General features: G+C 38.8%; 2 protein-coding genes across 6 annotated transcripts in view; one reads left to right on the top strand and one right to left on the bottom strand.

Annotated features, from left to right (window-relative positions):
* Positions 1-4,587, top strand: part of SHLD2 (shieldin complex subunit 2) — a 30,127-nt gene extending 25,540 nt beyond the window's left edge. For 4 of the 5 annotated variants that reach the window (XM_033066319.1, XM_033066321.1, XM_033066320.2 and 1 more), the window contains 3 exons: positions 201-435; positions 2,044-2,159; positions 2,737-4,587. In XM_033066319.1, coding sequence (XP_032922210.1) covers positions 201-435; positions 2,044-2,159; positions 2,737-2,909 — 524 coding nt within the window. In that variant the 3' untranslated portion in view covers positions 2,910-4,587. The remainder of the gene's footprint in view (positions 1-200; positions 436-2,043; positions 2,160-2,736) is intronic. The other variant, XM_033066323.2, reaches the window with a different exon arrangement.
* Positions 4,588-5,277: 690 nt separating this feature from the next.
* On the bottom strand, positions 5,278-14,502 carry LOC116999526 (synaptotagmin-15-like). The gene is made up of 8 exons (XM_033066324.1): positions 14,428-14,502; positions 11,278-11,476; positions 10,510-10,652; positions 9,685-9,980; positions 8,517-8,687; positions 7,882-8,002; positions 6,670-6,849; positions 5,278-5,572 (listed from the first exon to the last, which is right to left on the bottom strand). The coding sequence occupies exons 1-8, from the start codon at positions 14,432-14,434 to the stop codon at positions 5,436-5,438; spliced, it is 1,254 nt and encodes a 417-aa protein (XP_032922215.1). The 5' UTR covers positions 14,435-14,502; the 3' UTR covers positions 5,278-5,435.
* Between the last annotated feature and the right edge of the window lie 1,363 nt (positions 14,503-15,865).

Genomic DNA, 15,865 nt, shown 5'->3' with positions numbered 1-15,865 from the left:
CTTTTATACATTTTAAAATAATATTTAGCCACCAGGATTTTTCACTGAATAAAATAGCTCTAAAAATGTGAGCGTGTGTTAACAAAGGGAAGAAAATGGAGAAAGTTTTTGATAGCGATTTTGGTTTTGAATCAGCTGTAGCCATTGATTTTGCTTTCAGTTCTAATTAAAAATTAATTCAGATTTGAATTTTTTTGTAGGAGTGATTCAAGTGAAAGCCCATATCTTGGAATTGAAGTTTACCATTTCCACTGGTCAGTACAAGCAACTCATCTTCTCTGCTGACACTTCACTGGAATGTGTTTTGGCTTCTCTGCCTATGATTACGTATGCAGGTTGTGCCAAATGTGGTTTGGAACTACAGGCAGATGAGAACATGATCTACAAGCAATGCATTAGATGTTTGCCTTACTGCAAAGTAAAAATGTTCTACAGGTAAACAAAATAGAGCTGAAGTAATGTGTATTGTTGGGGAGGCAAAACTTTCTCCATTTTAATTTCCCCTGTGTCTAAAATTCTTTATTTAAGGTGTGTTTTGCAATCTTTGTCTCTCTAATGAATTTTCAAGTTGTTCTTGAATTGCTATATTATATTGTCATTATTTATACATAATACTCTTAGTTTAAATCTAACTTTTAAATTTCTTTGAATACTGTATCATGCAGGAATGATGTTTACCCAGTACTGTGTCAGATAAAGCTAAGATGGAGTAGAAGCATGAGGACCAAAGGAAAACTCTGCAAGAATCTTGTTCCAGCCTAAATCTTAAATCTCTTGAATGCAGAACCATGTTTTTAACTGATTAGTCAGTTTGAGCTGTGCAGAAATAATATTAACAAATGTTTTCAATAAACCTTCTTGGAGAGCAGAGATAGTGAGTTATCACCAGATGGCACTGTAAGACACATATAGTCACACTTAGAGAAAACAACCTAAGTGGATCCAGTTGATGTAGGTACACCTTTATTAACTAATTGTTCAGTTCTCACGTTTATCTTGGGCTTTAGAAATGTAATTATCATAGTGACTAGAAAGACGTGTAGCTAGAGAATGTTTGTTGAGAAAACCATGGATGTAATAGAATTCTAGAATATGTAAATTTTCTATCTAAATTTCTTCTCAAATTCTTTCTAAACTCTTTCATAGTGAGCTTAATGAATTATTGACTTAAATACTATTATTTAATGAACTATGACTTAAATATCCTATTTATCGAACCAGGTAGTGACTTAGTATTTTTCATCTAAGCAAAATAGTCTTGCATCTTTGTGTGCTATTTGTTTTCCTATGAGGGGGGATTAAGTGCAAAGAGGCTTTTTTCTGAACTGAAAAGGTTCTCCCAGTCTTTCATAAGACTGTAAAATCTCAGTGGACGTGAAGGACCTCGATTTGCTCCTGCACAAAAGGTGGTAGAAAAATGATAAGGATTTCCAATGTTTGTATTCTCAGCATGGGAACACATCCAGATGTAGAATTTACATGTCCATTTTTTTCAGAGAAAAACCTGATATCTTTGCACTGAAATTTTCTTCTGATCAGTTTAGGAAGAACGCATCACCTTGGGAGTATTTCTTAGGAGAGATTTGTATTTGTTCAGTGGTTTGTGAAAACATTTGGTATTTGTTACAGTGCAAGAGACATACCTTGGTGTTATGTGGCTATAAAGGGATGTATTAAGACAGATAATATTGAGTGATATTGATACAGATGGTACAATTCCAAGTGATGTACCTGAGCTTACCTCCCTACTTTGCATTTCCACCACCTCCGTGGGCAATCCTGACCATCCTAACAGTGAAAAAATTCTTTCTAATGTCTAATCTGAGTCTCCTGTCTCAGTTTAAGGCCATTCCCTTATATATTCCTCAAACTGATTCCAGTGCTACAGATTTGACAGATGAGTACATAGATATTTTCTCATTTTTCTATTTCTTGGTATTATGTTGAGGAGTAGGATTAAACTGTAGTGCTTTTTAAAATTTTGCTTCCATAGAAAACAAAGCATAGCAGCTAACTTTAATGTAACGTTGTTTTCTGATCTAGGCCTGCTTTGATGACAGTAGAAGATGAAGGATATGAAATTTATGTTCATGTGGTGTCTGAGTTGGTGGAAAAAATCTTTCTCAACATTCCTGCAGACTGGCTGAAGAAATTAGTAGGTACTGATTCATGAATTAATTGTGATAGAAACAGGCAGCAAAGTTCCCAATGGAAGCAAAATTTTTAATCATTGACAGTTTAAAAAAACCCTAAACAACCAACATGAAAGAATATTTCAATGGCTGACTGACAAACTCAGAATTTCAGAGGAGAGGTTGCAACAACAGGAGGTGAGATGGTATGCATACCTATTATATAACTAAATAGTTGTAGTTATATACCTAAATATTCAATAACTAAATGGATTCCTTTTGTGCAAAATAGAGTCTCTTAGAAGCTTTTAGAAGTAGCTGGCATGTTTTTATGATGTGAAACATTGAGCTGTGTTTCAGACAAGCTTCACTTGATACATCCTGTCTGACTTCAGAGGTATTTTGTGATTCACAAGTGTTAGAAATTTAATGAGAAACAGGCTCAGCTCATTGTTTTTAAAAATTAATTAAAAATAAAAGCTAATTTTCTATTCAAATGTTGAACTTCACTTGCAGTCATTCAATGGAGATTCATGGAGGTGGAAATTGAATGTTAGGTGCTATTGTGAAAATCAAGTGTAAATTGAATTGTTTTGTTTTGCAGTGCCCTCTTCAGATGTAACCTACAGCATGATAGTAGCAGACCTGTGTCATTCGCTGCTGGCAGATACAGAAGCATCTTATTTGTTGGAAATCAGAAGCCACTTCGTGCTAGATGAGAACAGCTATCCTTTGCAAAAGGATTTCCATCTGATAAATTTTCATCTTGATCTTTGATCTCTGCACTAACTGAGTAACAAAGACAATAAGGACACACAGATGGGAAGCAGAAGAAAAATTACTTCACTGAAGGAAGCAAATCTCTTAAAAAATTATAATAAAGAGTTTTGGTTTTAACTTATGAAAAAAGCAAAACCTTCAAAAGGACTGGTATGGAATATCTACTAAATATATACTGCTGGAATAATACTAATGGATTTTCATAAAGTATATTTTTATACATGTATTTTTATGTTAATAATTATGTTAATAAACTCCAACAATTTCTTCTGTATCTGTTTTCTTTTTCTCTGCAGTAAAGTTCACTACTATTGAGGGACTGAATTTTCCTTAGACCTGGCATATTAGAGGAGGACAGACAGATTTCAGTAATATTTTAGTTATACAATTTTTATTTGTCTTACCCCATATGCTGTCTGTGGCTTTGTGTTTTTGTTTTGCTGTTGTGGTTGCTTTTCCTCTTAACAGCAGAATTTTTGCCATTTACCCTCCGCAATTGCTGCTGCTCTTTTCTCTTGTAAAACAGAATTGTCTTGTAATCATTCCACCTTCTTCAGCTCAAGGTAAGTCTCAAGCACAAGATCAGATGGATTTTATATAAAAGGCAGTTGGTAAAAAAAATTGCTCATTATGTGACAGTTAAAAACACTGTATTAGATCTCCTTATTTGCTGATGTTTCTTGCTTTGAAATAGCTCTTGTTCGGGAAGAGTCAAAAAGGGCTTCTCTCATTTATTTGCTCCACTGGATGACCGTGAGTACAAGTACATTGGTAAGTGCATTAGAATGTTTCTTCACAATTCAGCTGAAATTACTGAACACACAAGCTGGAAGTATTGTTACTTCAATGTTTAAGAAGAAAAGAGAAGAGGGCCATACTGTACATCAAGTCAGACAGGTGATTTCCCACCTTAGCGGTATTTGTTAACAGGCACTGGACATTGCCTGTGTCTTCTGCACAAGCTCATAAACCAGCTGTCTGGAACACTACTAACAGCTTACTTTATTGGTATGACTGAAATAATAAAAGACAAAATTTATTTGGTAAAATAATTTTATTCTGGTAATATGTAAACTGTATGATAACTGTGTAGCTTTTCTTCCCAGAACAAACGCGATAACTTTGCTTATCAAATTGGTTTGCAGTAGTTTTGTGGGACTGAAATTTGAATACAACTCTTTGGGGCTGAGTTGCTGCTATTACTCCTTTAGCAAAGATGTAATGAGGGTTGAGCACTTTGTCAAATTCGTTTAATGTAATGAATTCAGCTAATTTTGTATCCAGTGCTGCAATTAGCAAGACAGACTGAGGGTACCATGTGACATATCAGATGTTGGAGTCTTATCTTACAATTCCTTTGTGGTATCTTCTCATTCATAGTATTTCCTGTAGATAATAACAGTATTATCAAAATGGAAAGTGGCTTCATCTCCCCAGAGAAGCCTAATTTTTCTAAGATTTTGAATTAATTAATATCATATCCTGTTTGGAAGGAAGTTGGTTTGATTGCAGCTGTAGAGTGAACAATCCAGTCAACAATCCCCAGTGAACAATCAAGAAGAGAAAAATGTCCTATTTATTTTGATTAGGAACAATTGCTCTAAATTATTCTGCAGAGCAATATTTTACTTAATGAAGAAGACTAGTACTAAAACAGACACATGCCCAGGGGGCTTAGGCTTAAGCTGATTGGATTTTCAGTGTAAGAATGGTCATACTAGCTCAAACCCAAGGCTCTTGTAATCAATGCTCTCTCTCCAACAGAGATGTGTTTAGGGAGAAATATAAAAGGACAATATAAAAGGTCCTAATCTTACTGTCTCAGAGTATTCCAGTACTAGAGTACTGGAATAGCCTCCAGTCACTTGTGACTCTCTGACTTTTCTGCTTGTTCCTTTGTGTCAACTCAAAGTGCTGTACTTGGGGTCAGTTGAAAACATTGAACTGCAAGAAATACACCGTGCTGAGGGTTGTGAACAGCTGCTTCTGATGTGTGACCAATAAGCAGTGCCTTCACCTTTCCTGTTCAAAAGAGGTTTAAATATAATGCTGCTATTTTAAATAAGTTTTACATGTATTAGCCAGTATCTTTTGGGCTTTGTTTTGCCATGTTCGCTGGGCTTCTCTCACCTTTGGTGAAGCCACTCTGGTGGTGCCTGGTGTCATTATTTGCAATTTTTGGGTCATTTTGGGCTCTATCTACATGATGTGTGATCATTTGTGCCCAGAACTCATGACACAGTAGTGGAATTTACTAGTCAAAATAATTAATACTGAGACATCATGTTTGGCTGTTTTGTTTGCTCAGCTCTATGTTAATTAAATTTAACATTTATTTTAAAGAGAAGAGAGACTCCCAACCTACCAGGGACCAAGTCTTTATCTGTGTTGGGTTAAGGAAATAATTTATTTTATTATTCTCTACTTCGTGTACAAAATCTTGGCCAAGATTTTTGTACCCTTTAGATGAGAAAGATAGTAAGAGCTTTTCCATGTTAAGGTTGGTTTTTTTCCCAGTGCTGCTCATGTGCTGTGGCAGAGAGCATGCCATCGTTTCACCAGCTCCTTGGGCTTGCTGATCATCTCATTCCAGTGCTCCAGTTCTTTGCCACGTGTGTACATGAAGGGCCCAACTACCACTCGTCCCAGCAGAAGTGTTTCTGGGAAAAAAAGGAGTTAGTGATGAACACCTGTGGTGCTTCTCTGAAATCCTTGCCTTAATTAGAATATCAACCTGTATTTCTCCAAGTAATGCCTGTTCTGAAAGGTATTTTTAAACCAAAATATTCCTCAAGGAAATAACTCTGGACTTCAGGTTCTGTAGCTTCTACCTGCTGAGGTGTTCAGCATTAAAAGGTAGGGCAGTAAGTGGGTGTTTAGTCAATGCAGGCCTGTCCTTTTGCCTGCAGTTAAACAAACCATATTCAAGACAGAAATATATACATCTGCTCTGCCTCTTTACCTCAGGTTTATTGTGGAAGTGTGCCCTAATTTTGGGCATCAGCAACCTCAGGATTCATACGATGCTCTGGCTTCACAAAAAAATAAATGCAGTTACAGCTGGGAACTGTAATATGTGTGTTGCCACTGTAAGGAGCAGATTGTTTACTCATGGCTGAGCTTTTCAGATATGAATGGGGAAAATTATTGAGATCATATTTGCACTGCAGGGAAGATGTTTTTCTTGTGAGCAGTGGAAATACTGAATTCTGATTTGCTTCTGTAAGCAGAACTCCTTAATGGATTCTCTGACAATTATAAGAGGTGGCCTCAAGCATCGGGTTTTCTGCCAGGGAATGGGGATGTTTGCTAATCTCTTTTCTTTCTCACAGCTGAGAGAATTAAAATTCCTATTCCTCTTTCAAATTTGCTTAGAGTGAATGGCCACAAAACTTTGGAGATTGTGTGTTATACACAGAAGTGTGTGTTATACACAGAAGTGTTCAGATAAGCTTGTTTTAATAGGATACTGGAATGAAACTAAGGCACAGCACCTTGTACTGGCATTGACTAGTGTACAGTGATTTTATTTATATCTTCCAATAAATTTAGCCTCTGAAAGAGAGACATACGCTTAACTACAAATAAGTTGTTCTGCTTTTAAAGAGCCTTTGAAATACTCCAAAACTCTTACATGTTTTATGATTATTGCTGAAAAGGAATTACTTCCTCTTAGGTTTAAACATGTCTCAAATATGTAAGAGATTTGACACCTTGACTGTAGTAATTTATGACTGTAATAATTTATATAACTTACTTTCTCCTTTGTTACTCTGGAGCACAGATAGACTCAGGCTTGCTGTATCCAGCTCTGTCTGATCTGCCTTGAAACTGAAGGTTTCATTGTACACAGGATTGGGAGTTCCCAGAAGAGCTGCTGTCTTTTTACTTTTGATGAATTTATTATGGTTCATTAGTGAGACTTTGACATACACACCTTGGAGAAAAAGAAATTCAAGACTAAAAGACATCATCAAGAAGCAGTTGGGAGATGGCTTAAGGAATTTCTTCCTTTTGGGAGTCAATATCAAGTATAACATCAGATTGTGGAAGATTCATGGAACACACATGACAACATGAGATAAAGAGAGTACACAAAGTACTGAGGATGCAGTTTTGCAGTGCACTTTCCAATATAAGTTGTTAAAATAAGCAGCCATATTCTTACCCTGCATCCTTGATCTTATGTTTCTGTGCCTTCCCTTCATCTGATGGAGACTTTTTTGAAGGCTTAATTTGTTCAGTCAAACTTCATAGTTGATGTGTGCATATAGAGGACTAAACCTCTTTTCTTTTTAAATGGTAGGTGTATTTTGCATTTATATTGTTAAGCGTCAAAGCCCTGCAAGGAATCACTACAGATGGAAATACAAGTTTGGTTCTTCTTCTGTTTTTGCTTTGAGTGTTGGATTTTAAACAGCATTTTGAGGTAATTTGAGGCCAGGGACACATGAGTATGCTGTACCAGAAAAAGCCCTTTGCACTAAGGAAGAAAATTGTGACTCCATGCCATGGTCCTTTGAACAATAGCCAGGCTGTCCTAAACTGGGATTTTTTTCTCCCACCTCAGTTCCTCACAGGACAGCTGTTCAACAGTTGTCCTGCAGCTGTTACCTCTGGGAATTTGACTTGAGGCAACTGTAAATGTCAATTGGTTGAATGCTGAAATGCTGCCTTCTCTGGACTGGAGAGAGTAAAAGGAAGTTGCTGTACTAAAACAGGAGAAAAAAGTTACCACCAATTGCCACAGGACAAACCCTTTATGAAACAAACCCCCAAACATAGCAAAACTAAGCTATCAAAATCTAATTGCCTTAGGGTAAAATATGGCTTGTTTCCACCCAAATCACCAGGATGTTTATTTGTTCCTGTTCAGAGTCCCACAGCAAAAGCCTGGGTGGACAGATGAGGAAGGAGCAAATTAAAACAGGAATTGTGAAGCTGATAGCAGGGAGGAAATCCAGCTTACCAAGAGCAGGGTTCTCCTCGTGGAGCTTTAATCCCCTTGCCCTCAGAACCACCACAGTGAGACGGCCCAGGTAGTCATTGTAGCTCAGGGAGAACTGGATATCCCCATGCTCTGAAGGAGGCTTTGGAAGCAGAACAACACGTGTCAAATATGTCTGAAAAACTCTCATCGTGTAGTTAAATGGGGAGACAAATAATTTTTAATGCTAATGGTTTCTGTCACACTGAGGCATGTGAGTGAATTGTAATGGCTTTATTTATGCTGTTGTAACATTTGATGGAACCAATTAATCAGCCTTCCTAACCCTTGGAATTGCTCTTTTACAGGGGATATCTATTTCCTTGCCTCTTCTGCTCTTTTCTGCTCTTACTAACTGAAAAGCAAAAGCAAATAACAAATGTTCTTACGTGACAGCCTCCTAATTCATGTGACATTTTCTAAGCATCTGGGTAATCCCTTTACACCTGCTGTGGGCATCTGCAGGTTGGTAAGATGGGAATTTCGATTCCAAATGTTTATGAAGCACTTTTGCACTTGAGCTGCTTGGTAGAACATAGTTCTACTACAGCTGTATCCTTCCAATACTTGTAAGATGACTGAAGTCCCACAGTGCCAAGCAGCCTAGTGTCACATACCTCCAAGTTTTCTTTTTCCAGATCTCTCCATATGACTAGTTTGTTATCCTCAGTTAATGCTTCATTTTTTAGTGGGAAGATAACTTGGCCTAGGAGATGATGCTTCTTCTGTTTATCAACATGATAAACCAAAAACTTTAATGTCCTTTGAAGCAACATTTTACTGGAAACCTGTACAGGAAAAGGAAGAATATTAATAATTATAAAACATTGACACTTTTCTACTCTAGCATGACTTCAAAAGAAATATTTTTCAAAGTGTACTAAGAGTAGGTGGAGATTTCCTTTAATTATTTGAAGTCTGCTTTTAAAATTTGTCTAAAGTTTCAGCTATGCAGAAGTCAAGATCGAAGCTAAAATACAAGTTCATTTGAAATCTATTAAGCTAGTTAGTGTTTTTTTAGCTCCTGTGGATCTAGTGCTGTGTGATGCATTCACTTTCAGACACAACTGCTTAGACACTATAAACATTTTCTTCAGTTGTCCAAAACACAAGCCTTTTTTTTTTTAAAGCTTTTGTCTTGTGATGTGTGCTGAAAGCCTCTTAGCATTTTTTGTCAGAATTTCATATTTTATTTCCTTTTCCTTCAAATTTGGGGGAGTAATTGTAGGCTGCACCACTCTTCTTTCTATTATTCCTGTGATTGTACCTTGTTAGTTGTTGTTGCAGTCTGCAACTGGTGACTCTGCTGTTTTTGGGGACAACAGACACTTCCTGGCCTTTAGAAAATATGGGAGGAGAGATTGCTTTGGTTTCCAAATGTGTAAGGTACCAAGCTGTACAAATAGCAGCCCAGACATTCCTCCCAGGTTCTGCTGTCTGGCCTACTTCCACAGCAATGAAACTAAGAGCTGTGAAAGCAATATATCAGTATTGGCTCCTTCTGGAACTTCTGGGCTGAACTGTTCAGCTGTAGTTCAAACTGGAGTTTTCATTATTCCCAGGGCAAGTTCTGGAATCCTTAACTTTGGTACAGACTAGAAGTAAGGTCAGTCCGGAGCCACATGCTTCTATAACCCAGGATCTCCAGAAGCTGCAGTAAAAAGCCCTGTCTCTGGTGGAAACAACTTCTGTCTTGGTAGAAACACTGCAAACATACAAACATGTACTGTAGTTTGTGAAGTTAGTATTTCCAAACAAAATCTGCCTTATAAAAAGAAAAAGTACCTGGAAAACAAAGTTTTCGTCAAACTGCGGGTTAAGAGTTTTACGTTTTGTTTTGGACTGCAGGTAGCTTCTTTCATCAGGCAGCAGGTAGATTTTCACAAATGGACTACAGGAATCGGCAGGAGGCTGCAGCTTTCTGACTTTGATCAAGGAGACCAGGAGCCTTTCTGACTCTTGCTCATATTCTATCGAGAACCAGAGGCGGCCAATGTTGCCGTCAGGAAAATCCGTTTCGCTTTTGTCTTCAGGAAACTTGTACAGATCTGGGTTAATGGTCCCTACAACATAAGCTCCAGCTTCAAGAAAAGACAAAACAAACATCCTCAGATTAGCCTCAAGAAAGAGCCATTGCAGGCATTTTTATAACCACTGCTGTATTTGGGTAATCAGATTACTCTCTCTTTATTAAGAATCCATTTTTGTAAGAATTTTGTATTTTATTTCTTTTTCCCTCAAATTTGGGGGAGTAATTGTAGGCTGCAGCACTTTTCTTACTCCTGTCATTGTACTTTGCTAGTTCTAGCTATTTGTTGTTGCAGTCTGCAACTAATGACTCTGCTGTTTCTGGGGACAACAGACACTTGCTGGCCTTTTCAAAATATAGGAGGAGAGATTGCTTTGTCTGCCAAATGTGTAAGGTACCACAGCACTGGGATCAAAATGACTACATTCTTGCCCAATTCTTATATATAAAATATACAAATGCATAGAGCATTTAGGGCTTGTGCTGTGCAATGCTATCTCTACTGTGCCCCCAAGATACATGCTTCATAACAACAAAGTCACCCTACCCTTAAAAATAGTCCCATTTTTGCAATGCCATACCTAAAGAATGAAATGAGGACCGTGGCCCACACTGAGAGGTCATGTAGGGGTCCCTGTCTTCCTGAACCTGTTCTTCATTCGTCAGGTGAATCCAGTTTCGCCCATGCAGTGTTGGTGGAATGATAAATGGAACACTTCTGGATCTGCTCAAGACAACAGCACCTATTGACTCTTCTGGTTTAAATGTGGAAACCAAACTTGGTAAGAGTAGTAATTTACTGTTCTTATGTCACAATGTAAAAATTCTACAGCCATGCAAAGGTAAAAATAAAATCAAAACCATATAAAATCAATTGCTTAATATATAAAAATCCAGTGAGGCACATTAATTATTCTGGCAGATTCTTCTCTTTCCCTGTTTTCTTCCCTTTAGAATTTATCTTTCAAAGGAAAGGAAAAATTAACTGTAGCTGCTTGTTTTAGAGCCCAAAAACCCTGTAATTATTAATTCTCTAAGATAATCTCCTTCCTGAAGTCCTATTGTTTTTGTTATTAGACTAGAAATTACTCTGGAAAATAGGCTGGGATTGTCACAGTAACTGGTGTCCATGCACCAATTACACTTGAATGTATTCTCCCTTTTAGATAATCAGAAATAATCATCACTTTCATAGTTAGATTATCCTTTTCCTAAAGGAACAAAACAGAACATGACTGATGTTTTCATACAAATTTTCTGTACATGCATATATTTGGATCACCTGTTCATTTGACAAGTTGAAATAAATTACATAGTGTACGCTTTAAAAACGAAATGAAAATACGTACCTTGTGCTTTTTAGTTGAGTTTCAGAATTTGCCTGATCCTGAAAAATGGCATTTGCATTGGTTGTTTTGACAGGATTGATGAGCTTTTCATAGGAAATGACACGGCAAATTTTTTTCCAGAGCACATACGTAGTTATTCCAAGGAGAACAAATAAAAGGATCCCTCCTATTATACCTCCAGCCACAGCAACTGCTTGTTCTGTTCAAACATAAAAGCACGTAAAACATCATAGGAAGATCAAAGTTAAGTATATTTTGGGTGTAGACAGAAATATTAAAGGTAACAAAAAACATTCCCTTTTTTTTTTTTTTTTAAATGGAGCATTCAGCTCCGGTGGCAGTGGCAGGTTGCAGTGTTCAGAAGCCCTGGCAGTTCCTACGGTGTAGGAGACTACACACATGAAAAAGCCCTAAATGCCAAAGAATTGTTCAGGCTCTTGTTTTGCATTAGCATTTACCTTAGCATGGCAGAAGAGCTAGAACTTCCATGGAAGAAAGAACCAGGAGTGCCTAATATGAAAGTTACCATTATTTTGGTTTGGTTTGTTCTTGCAACGATTCATCTACGTTGAATTGAGTCTAGATCCTGGCATAAGGAACAAAGTAAAGCTATGAGTTGTTTTCTTTTTAAGGATGCATGTGTTTCCTGATCTGTGAAGCAAAAGGTTTCACCATTTCCTGAACCATGAGTACCTAAAGTACAACAAATCTTGTATATTTACTGTGAACAAACCAAAACCCAAATAAAACTTAATAAATGTATTTCATATTAATATGAGAAATTCTGTTGTGAGAATTTCTCATTAGACCACGGGACGATAGTTGATAATGGACTCAGTTCATTGTGTTCACGTGTTTGCTGAGAATGCTGGAGTGACAGGCTGCAAAGATTATTTTGCTCTGTACCTACACTCTAGAATTATCTTCTACACTGCAGCTGTGGGAGGCAGCTCGGGAGCAGCTGAGTACCTGGGTACTGACAGTTCTCAGGTCTGCCCTGAAACTGAAATAGTGAAGTGACCTGGCATTTTCTTAAAACTGGTGTTGAATTTTTTCCTCTTCTCTGCTTTTAGGTAGAGATAACTGTGATTATGCTTTATTCCTTTTGATGTCTGTATTTGGTAGATTACCTTGCAGTTAGCTGTCTCTATACAATGGTACAAGTAAAATACAGAAAATACATGCATAATATAATCAGTTAACACTAGTGATAGTTTTGAATAATTCAAAACTAATTTCATTTAATATAGTTTATTCATGAGAGCTATAAAGAGTACATGAGGTGAGTTACAAATACACATATTGCTGATCTTTTTCAGTGTTGCCCTGTTGCAATAAGTGACATGAAATGTCCTTCAGCTACAGAACACTTAAGTAATTACCTTATGCTGTAAAATTAACCTGGCCATAGTGCCTCAAGGCCTTAATCTGATCCTGACTCATTTTCCTGCATTTGGTAGAGTCAGCAGAGCCCGGTTGGTTTTGCAGCTCCCCTCCAGGTGTGTTGCCTCTGCAGGAATTGGCTGTCTGCTTCCCTGAGTCACATAATCACTCCTGTCTCCCAGCACCACCATGGAGCAGCCACCCTGCTCACGGCTGTACCACAGCAACAGCACTTTGCTGTCCTGGCAGCTGGCAGGCGAGCTACCCAGTTCCAGCCTCAGCCAGACTGTTAGTACAGTCTTTATTCTGAGGAACAGGAAACAAGCACCTACTTGGTGTGGGTTAATATTAATATGGAGACAAGTCTGGTTGTGCCATGTGGGTAAATTGGTTTTCCTTGCTAAGAATGCACAGTATGAGGAAATGCATATGAGCATGGGAATTTTGTGTGTTTGTTCCTTTGAGGTTTGCAGGGTATGCTCAAATATATCTTCAGTCATACACTTAATATATATGTCAATATATTTTATTGCATCTCTAAATGCCAGATGCAGAAAAAAATGCTTAAGTTTAATGCCCATGAACATAATAGAAATTAATTGTTTTCTTCATGTAGGTGCGCTATAAACAACACATATATCTACACGGCTGGTAGTTTTACTGTCTGACATAAGTATCTGAACGGTTAATATTTCAGATCTTTGTTTAACTTGTCCATTCATGAGTCTTTGATGCTCTCAGCAGCAGTCCTCTGTTCCCCTATAGCCAGTTTGTCACCATTTACCATTAAAGACAGTAAGATGAGGTGTGTATTAAATTTGGAGTAAGAAAATTAGTTTCCAGTCTTAGTTATTAAGTTTGTACGTATTGAATTTGTTCACTACAGAATGGTGTTAAGTATTTATGATAGTCATTGACTCAAATTCTGGGTTTGTTTAAATTTTACACAGTAAATCTATAAGGTAAAGTTTTACTCATTTCAGTAGTTACCTGTAATTTAATGAGAGTAAGGAGAATTTGTCTCACTTTTAGACCATCTTATCTGATCAGATCAGCAACAGAACCAGTGGCTCAGGGCACAATGTAGCACTAGTCACAAAATCGACCAGCGAGATAAGTTGCATCCATTGTGTGCAGGGAGAAAAGATGTATATTTTAAAATAACTCCCTGCCATCATGAGAAATTGATGTATTGTATTCTGCTGTGGTACAGGATTGTGGCAGCAGGAGCTGGAAGAGACCTGTTGGACCACTTACTTCATCTCCCCCCACCCGAGCAGGGGGACTGTCTCCTGCTAACACGTACCAGGTTTATCCTAGCACGGAGGAGGTGTCTCCTCTGGGATTGCATCCCTTTTTGCTTACTGTCTGATTATATGCTTTTGATGAGCTTCACTTCGCAGTAAGTAACTTTCGGAGTTACGAGCAGCCCATTCTCCACCAAGAGTTTTAATCCCTGTATAAAGACACAGCCTAAGCGCACGTACAGTATAAACTAAATAACCGAGAGGAGTGGAGGGAAGACTCCGCATTCGCTGTGCCTGTGTCCAGAGCCGAGCTGTCCCCTGTCAGACCTGCAGTTCCAGGCTGCTTTCCCTGGCCGGCTCCGGAGGGAGACCAGGTGCGCAGGACGGGTTGGGGCTGATGCTTTAGCGAGCCTTCCCCGGGGCCATGTGCCCGGCCGGGCTGCAGGAGGAGCCGGGCACTGCCTGCCTGCCTCCCTCCTTCCCTCTCTGCCTGCCTCCCTCCCCGCGCCCCGGCACTCACCGGGCATGGCAGCCGCCGCTCCCGCTGCCCCGTCCGAGTGCTCCCCGCCGTGCCGTGTCCGAGCGCGCTGCCCCTCCCCGGCCCGCCCCGCGGGGCGCTGCGGCACAGCCCGGGAGCTCCCGGAGGCATCTCCGGCGCTGTCGGAAGAAAAGAAAAGGGACACGTTCGGGAAAGATTCCGCGCTGTGCCAGGCTCCCCGAGCCCCGCCAGATACTGGCGATCTTCTGTGGAGGGAGAGCTGGGAGCGTAGGGAATTATGCTGGACATTGTGCTGCAATGATCTGTTTTCAGCCCTGAAAAGGCACCTGGGCCACACTGACGGTGTGAGAGAACTCCAAAAACTGCAGTTATACTCAGAAAAATTCTTTGTTGTTAGTGGCTTAATTCTGAATGTTCACGTGGGCATGAAAGCAGCGTGCATTTCTTTTATATCTTTAACAAAATATGTAGGCACAAAGGAACACTATCTCTTTAGACGATTGCAATTGCAGCCTTTCCTATTTGTAGTTATGAATGTAATCATCTTTAATCTCTGAGTGTGTAATAAATACAACCAACTAGATCTTGACCAACCAAATTACTCATTCATAGTTCAGAAACAAAGTATTTGCCATCACTTCTTGTCTGCTAATGCTGCTTTCACAGCAAGACCTTAAATTTAACAGCTGTTTGTATCACACGTTTTCATTACAGTCATTGCATGTATAGTGCATAGTGTTATTTAATCTAAAAGCCAAAGAAATGCAAAGGAATTAAAACCAGTAGCATCCTAATTAAATATCCTGTTACTGTGGAATCTCAGAATTCTTTTCATTGCATTTAAAATGTTTGCTGTAAATGTAGCATTATTGCATTCTATTAATTTTGAGTCCTCTGGAAAAAACTATTTAGATAATTTTTACTCTAAAAAGAAAAAGCTTCATATATTTTAGTTTTATGCTTGTAAGATAGTTAATTATTAAATAATATTGCACAGTCACTGCTTTTGCTACTCTTATTTCTTCATTGAATCAGTGCAAATGCTGAAGTAGAGGTTTTTTTGTTTAGCTTTTTTGCACTTGTCAGGGTAATGTCTATAAGCATGTCTGAGGCAACTAAACATTTTGAGTTGACAACTACTCTCTGCTTTCTCTTGCAGCGTTCTTGCTTGAGCTCACTTTTATGGCTGCATGAGGAGGGCTACAGCTGCTTTAAACACCTGATTGCTTTCCAGAGAGCACTGCTGAACAGCAGAGTGAGCCGTGGCAGATGCACTGTCTCCCATACAAGGTGTGCTGCCCGTGTGGAGGCGTGGGAGGTTGGACATCTGGGCAGCAGTGCCCAGTAACACCCAATAACATCCAGTAACACCCATCTGCTGATTCAGCTCCTGTTTCAGTGAGCCCCTGGCTGGGACAGCGGGACCTGGAGGGGCAGATCTCGCCCTCCCCTAGCTCTT

This window comes from Catharus ustulatus, chromosome 8 (genome assembly GCF_009819885.2).
Source record: "Catharus ustulatus isolate bCatUst1 chromosome 8, bCatUst1.pri.v2, whole genome shotgun sequence".
NCBI lineage: Eukaryota > Metazoa > Chordata > Aves > Passeriformes > Turdidae > Catharus > Catharus ustulatus.
The sequence above is the reverse complement of the archived record's forward strand: the minus strand, read 5'-3'. Positions and strand labels throughout refer to the sequence as shown.

Bases quoted from the DNA above. Each gene is read 5' to 3' on its own strand.
- LOC116999526 (XM_033066324.1), bottom strand. The intron at 8,688-9,684 runs GTACTTTTTCTT...TTTCCTGTACAG, and splicing joins ACGAAAACTTTGTTTTCCAG to GTTTCCAGTAAAATGTTGCT. The intron at 5,573-6,669 runs GTAAGTTATATA...TTTTTTTCCCAG, and splicing joins CCAGAGTAACAAAGGAGAAA to AAACACTTCTGCTGGGACGA.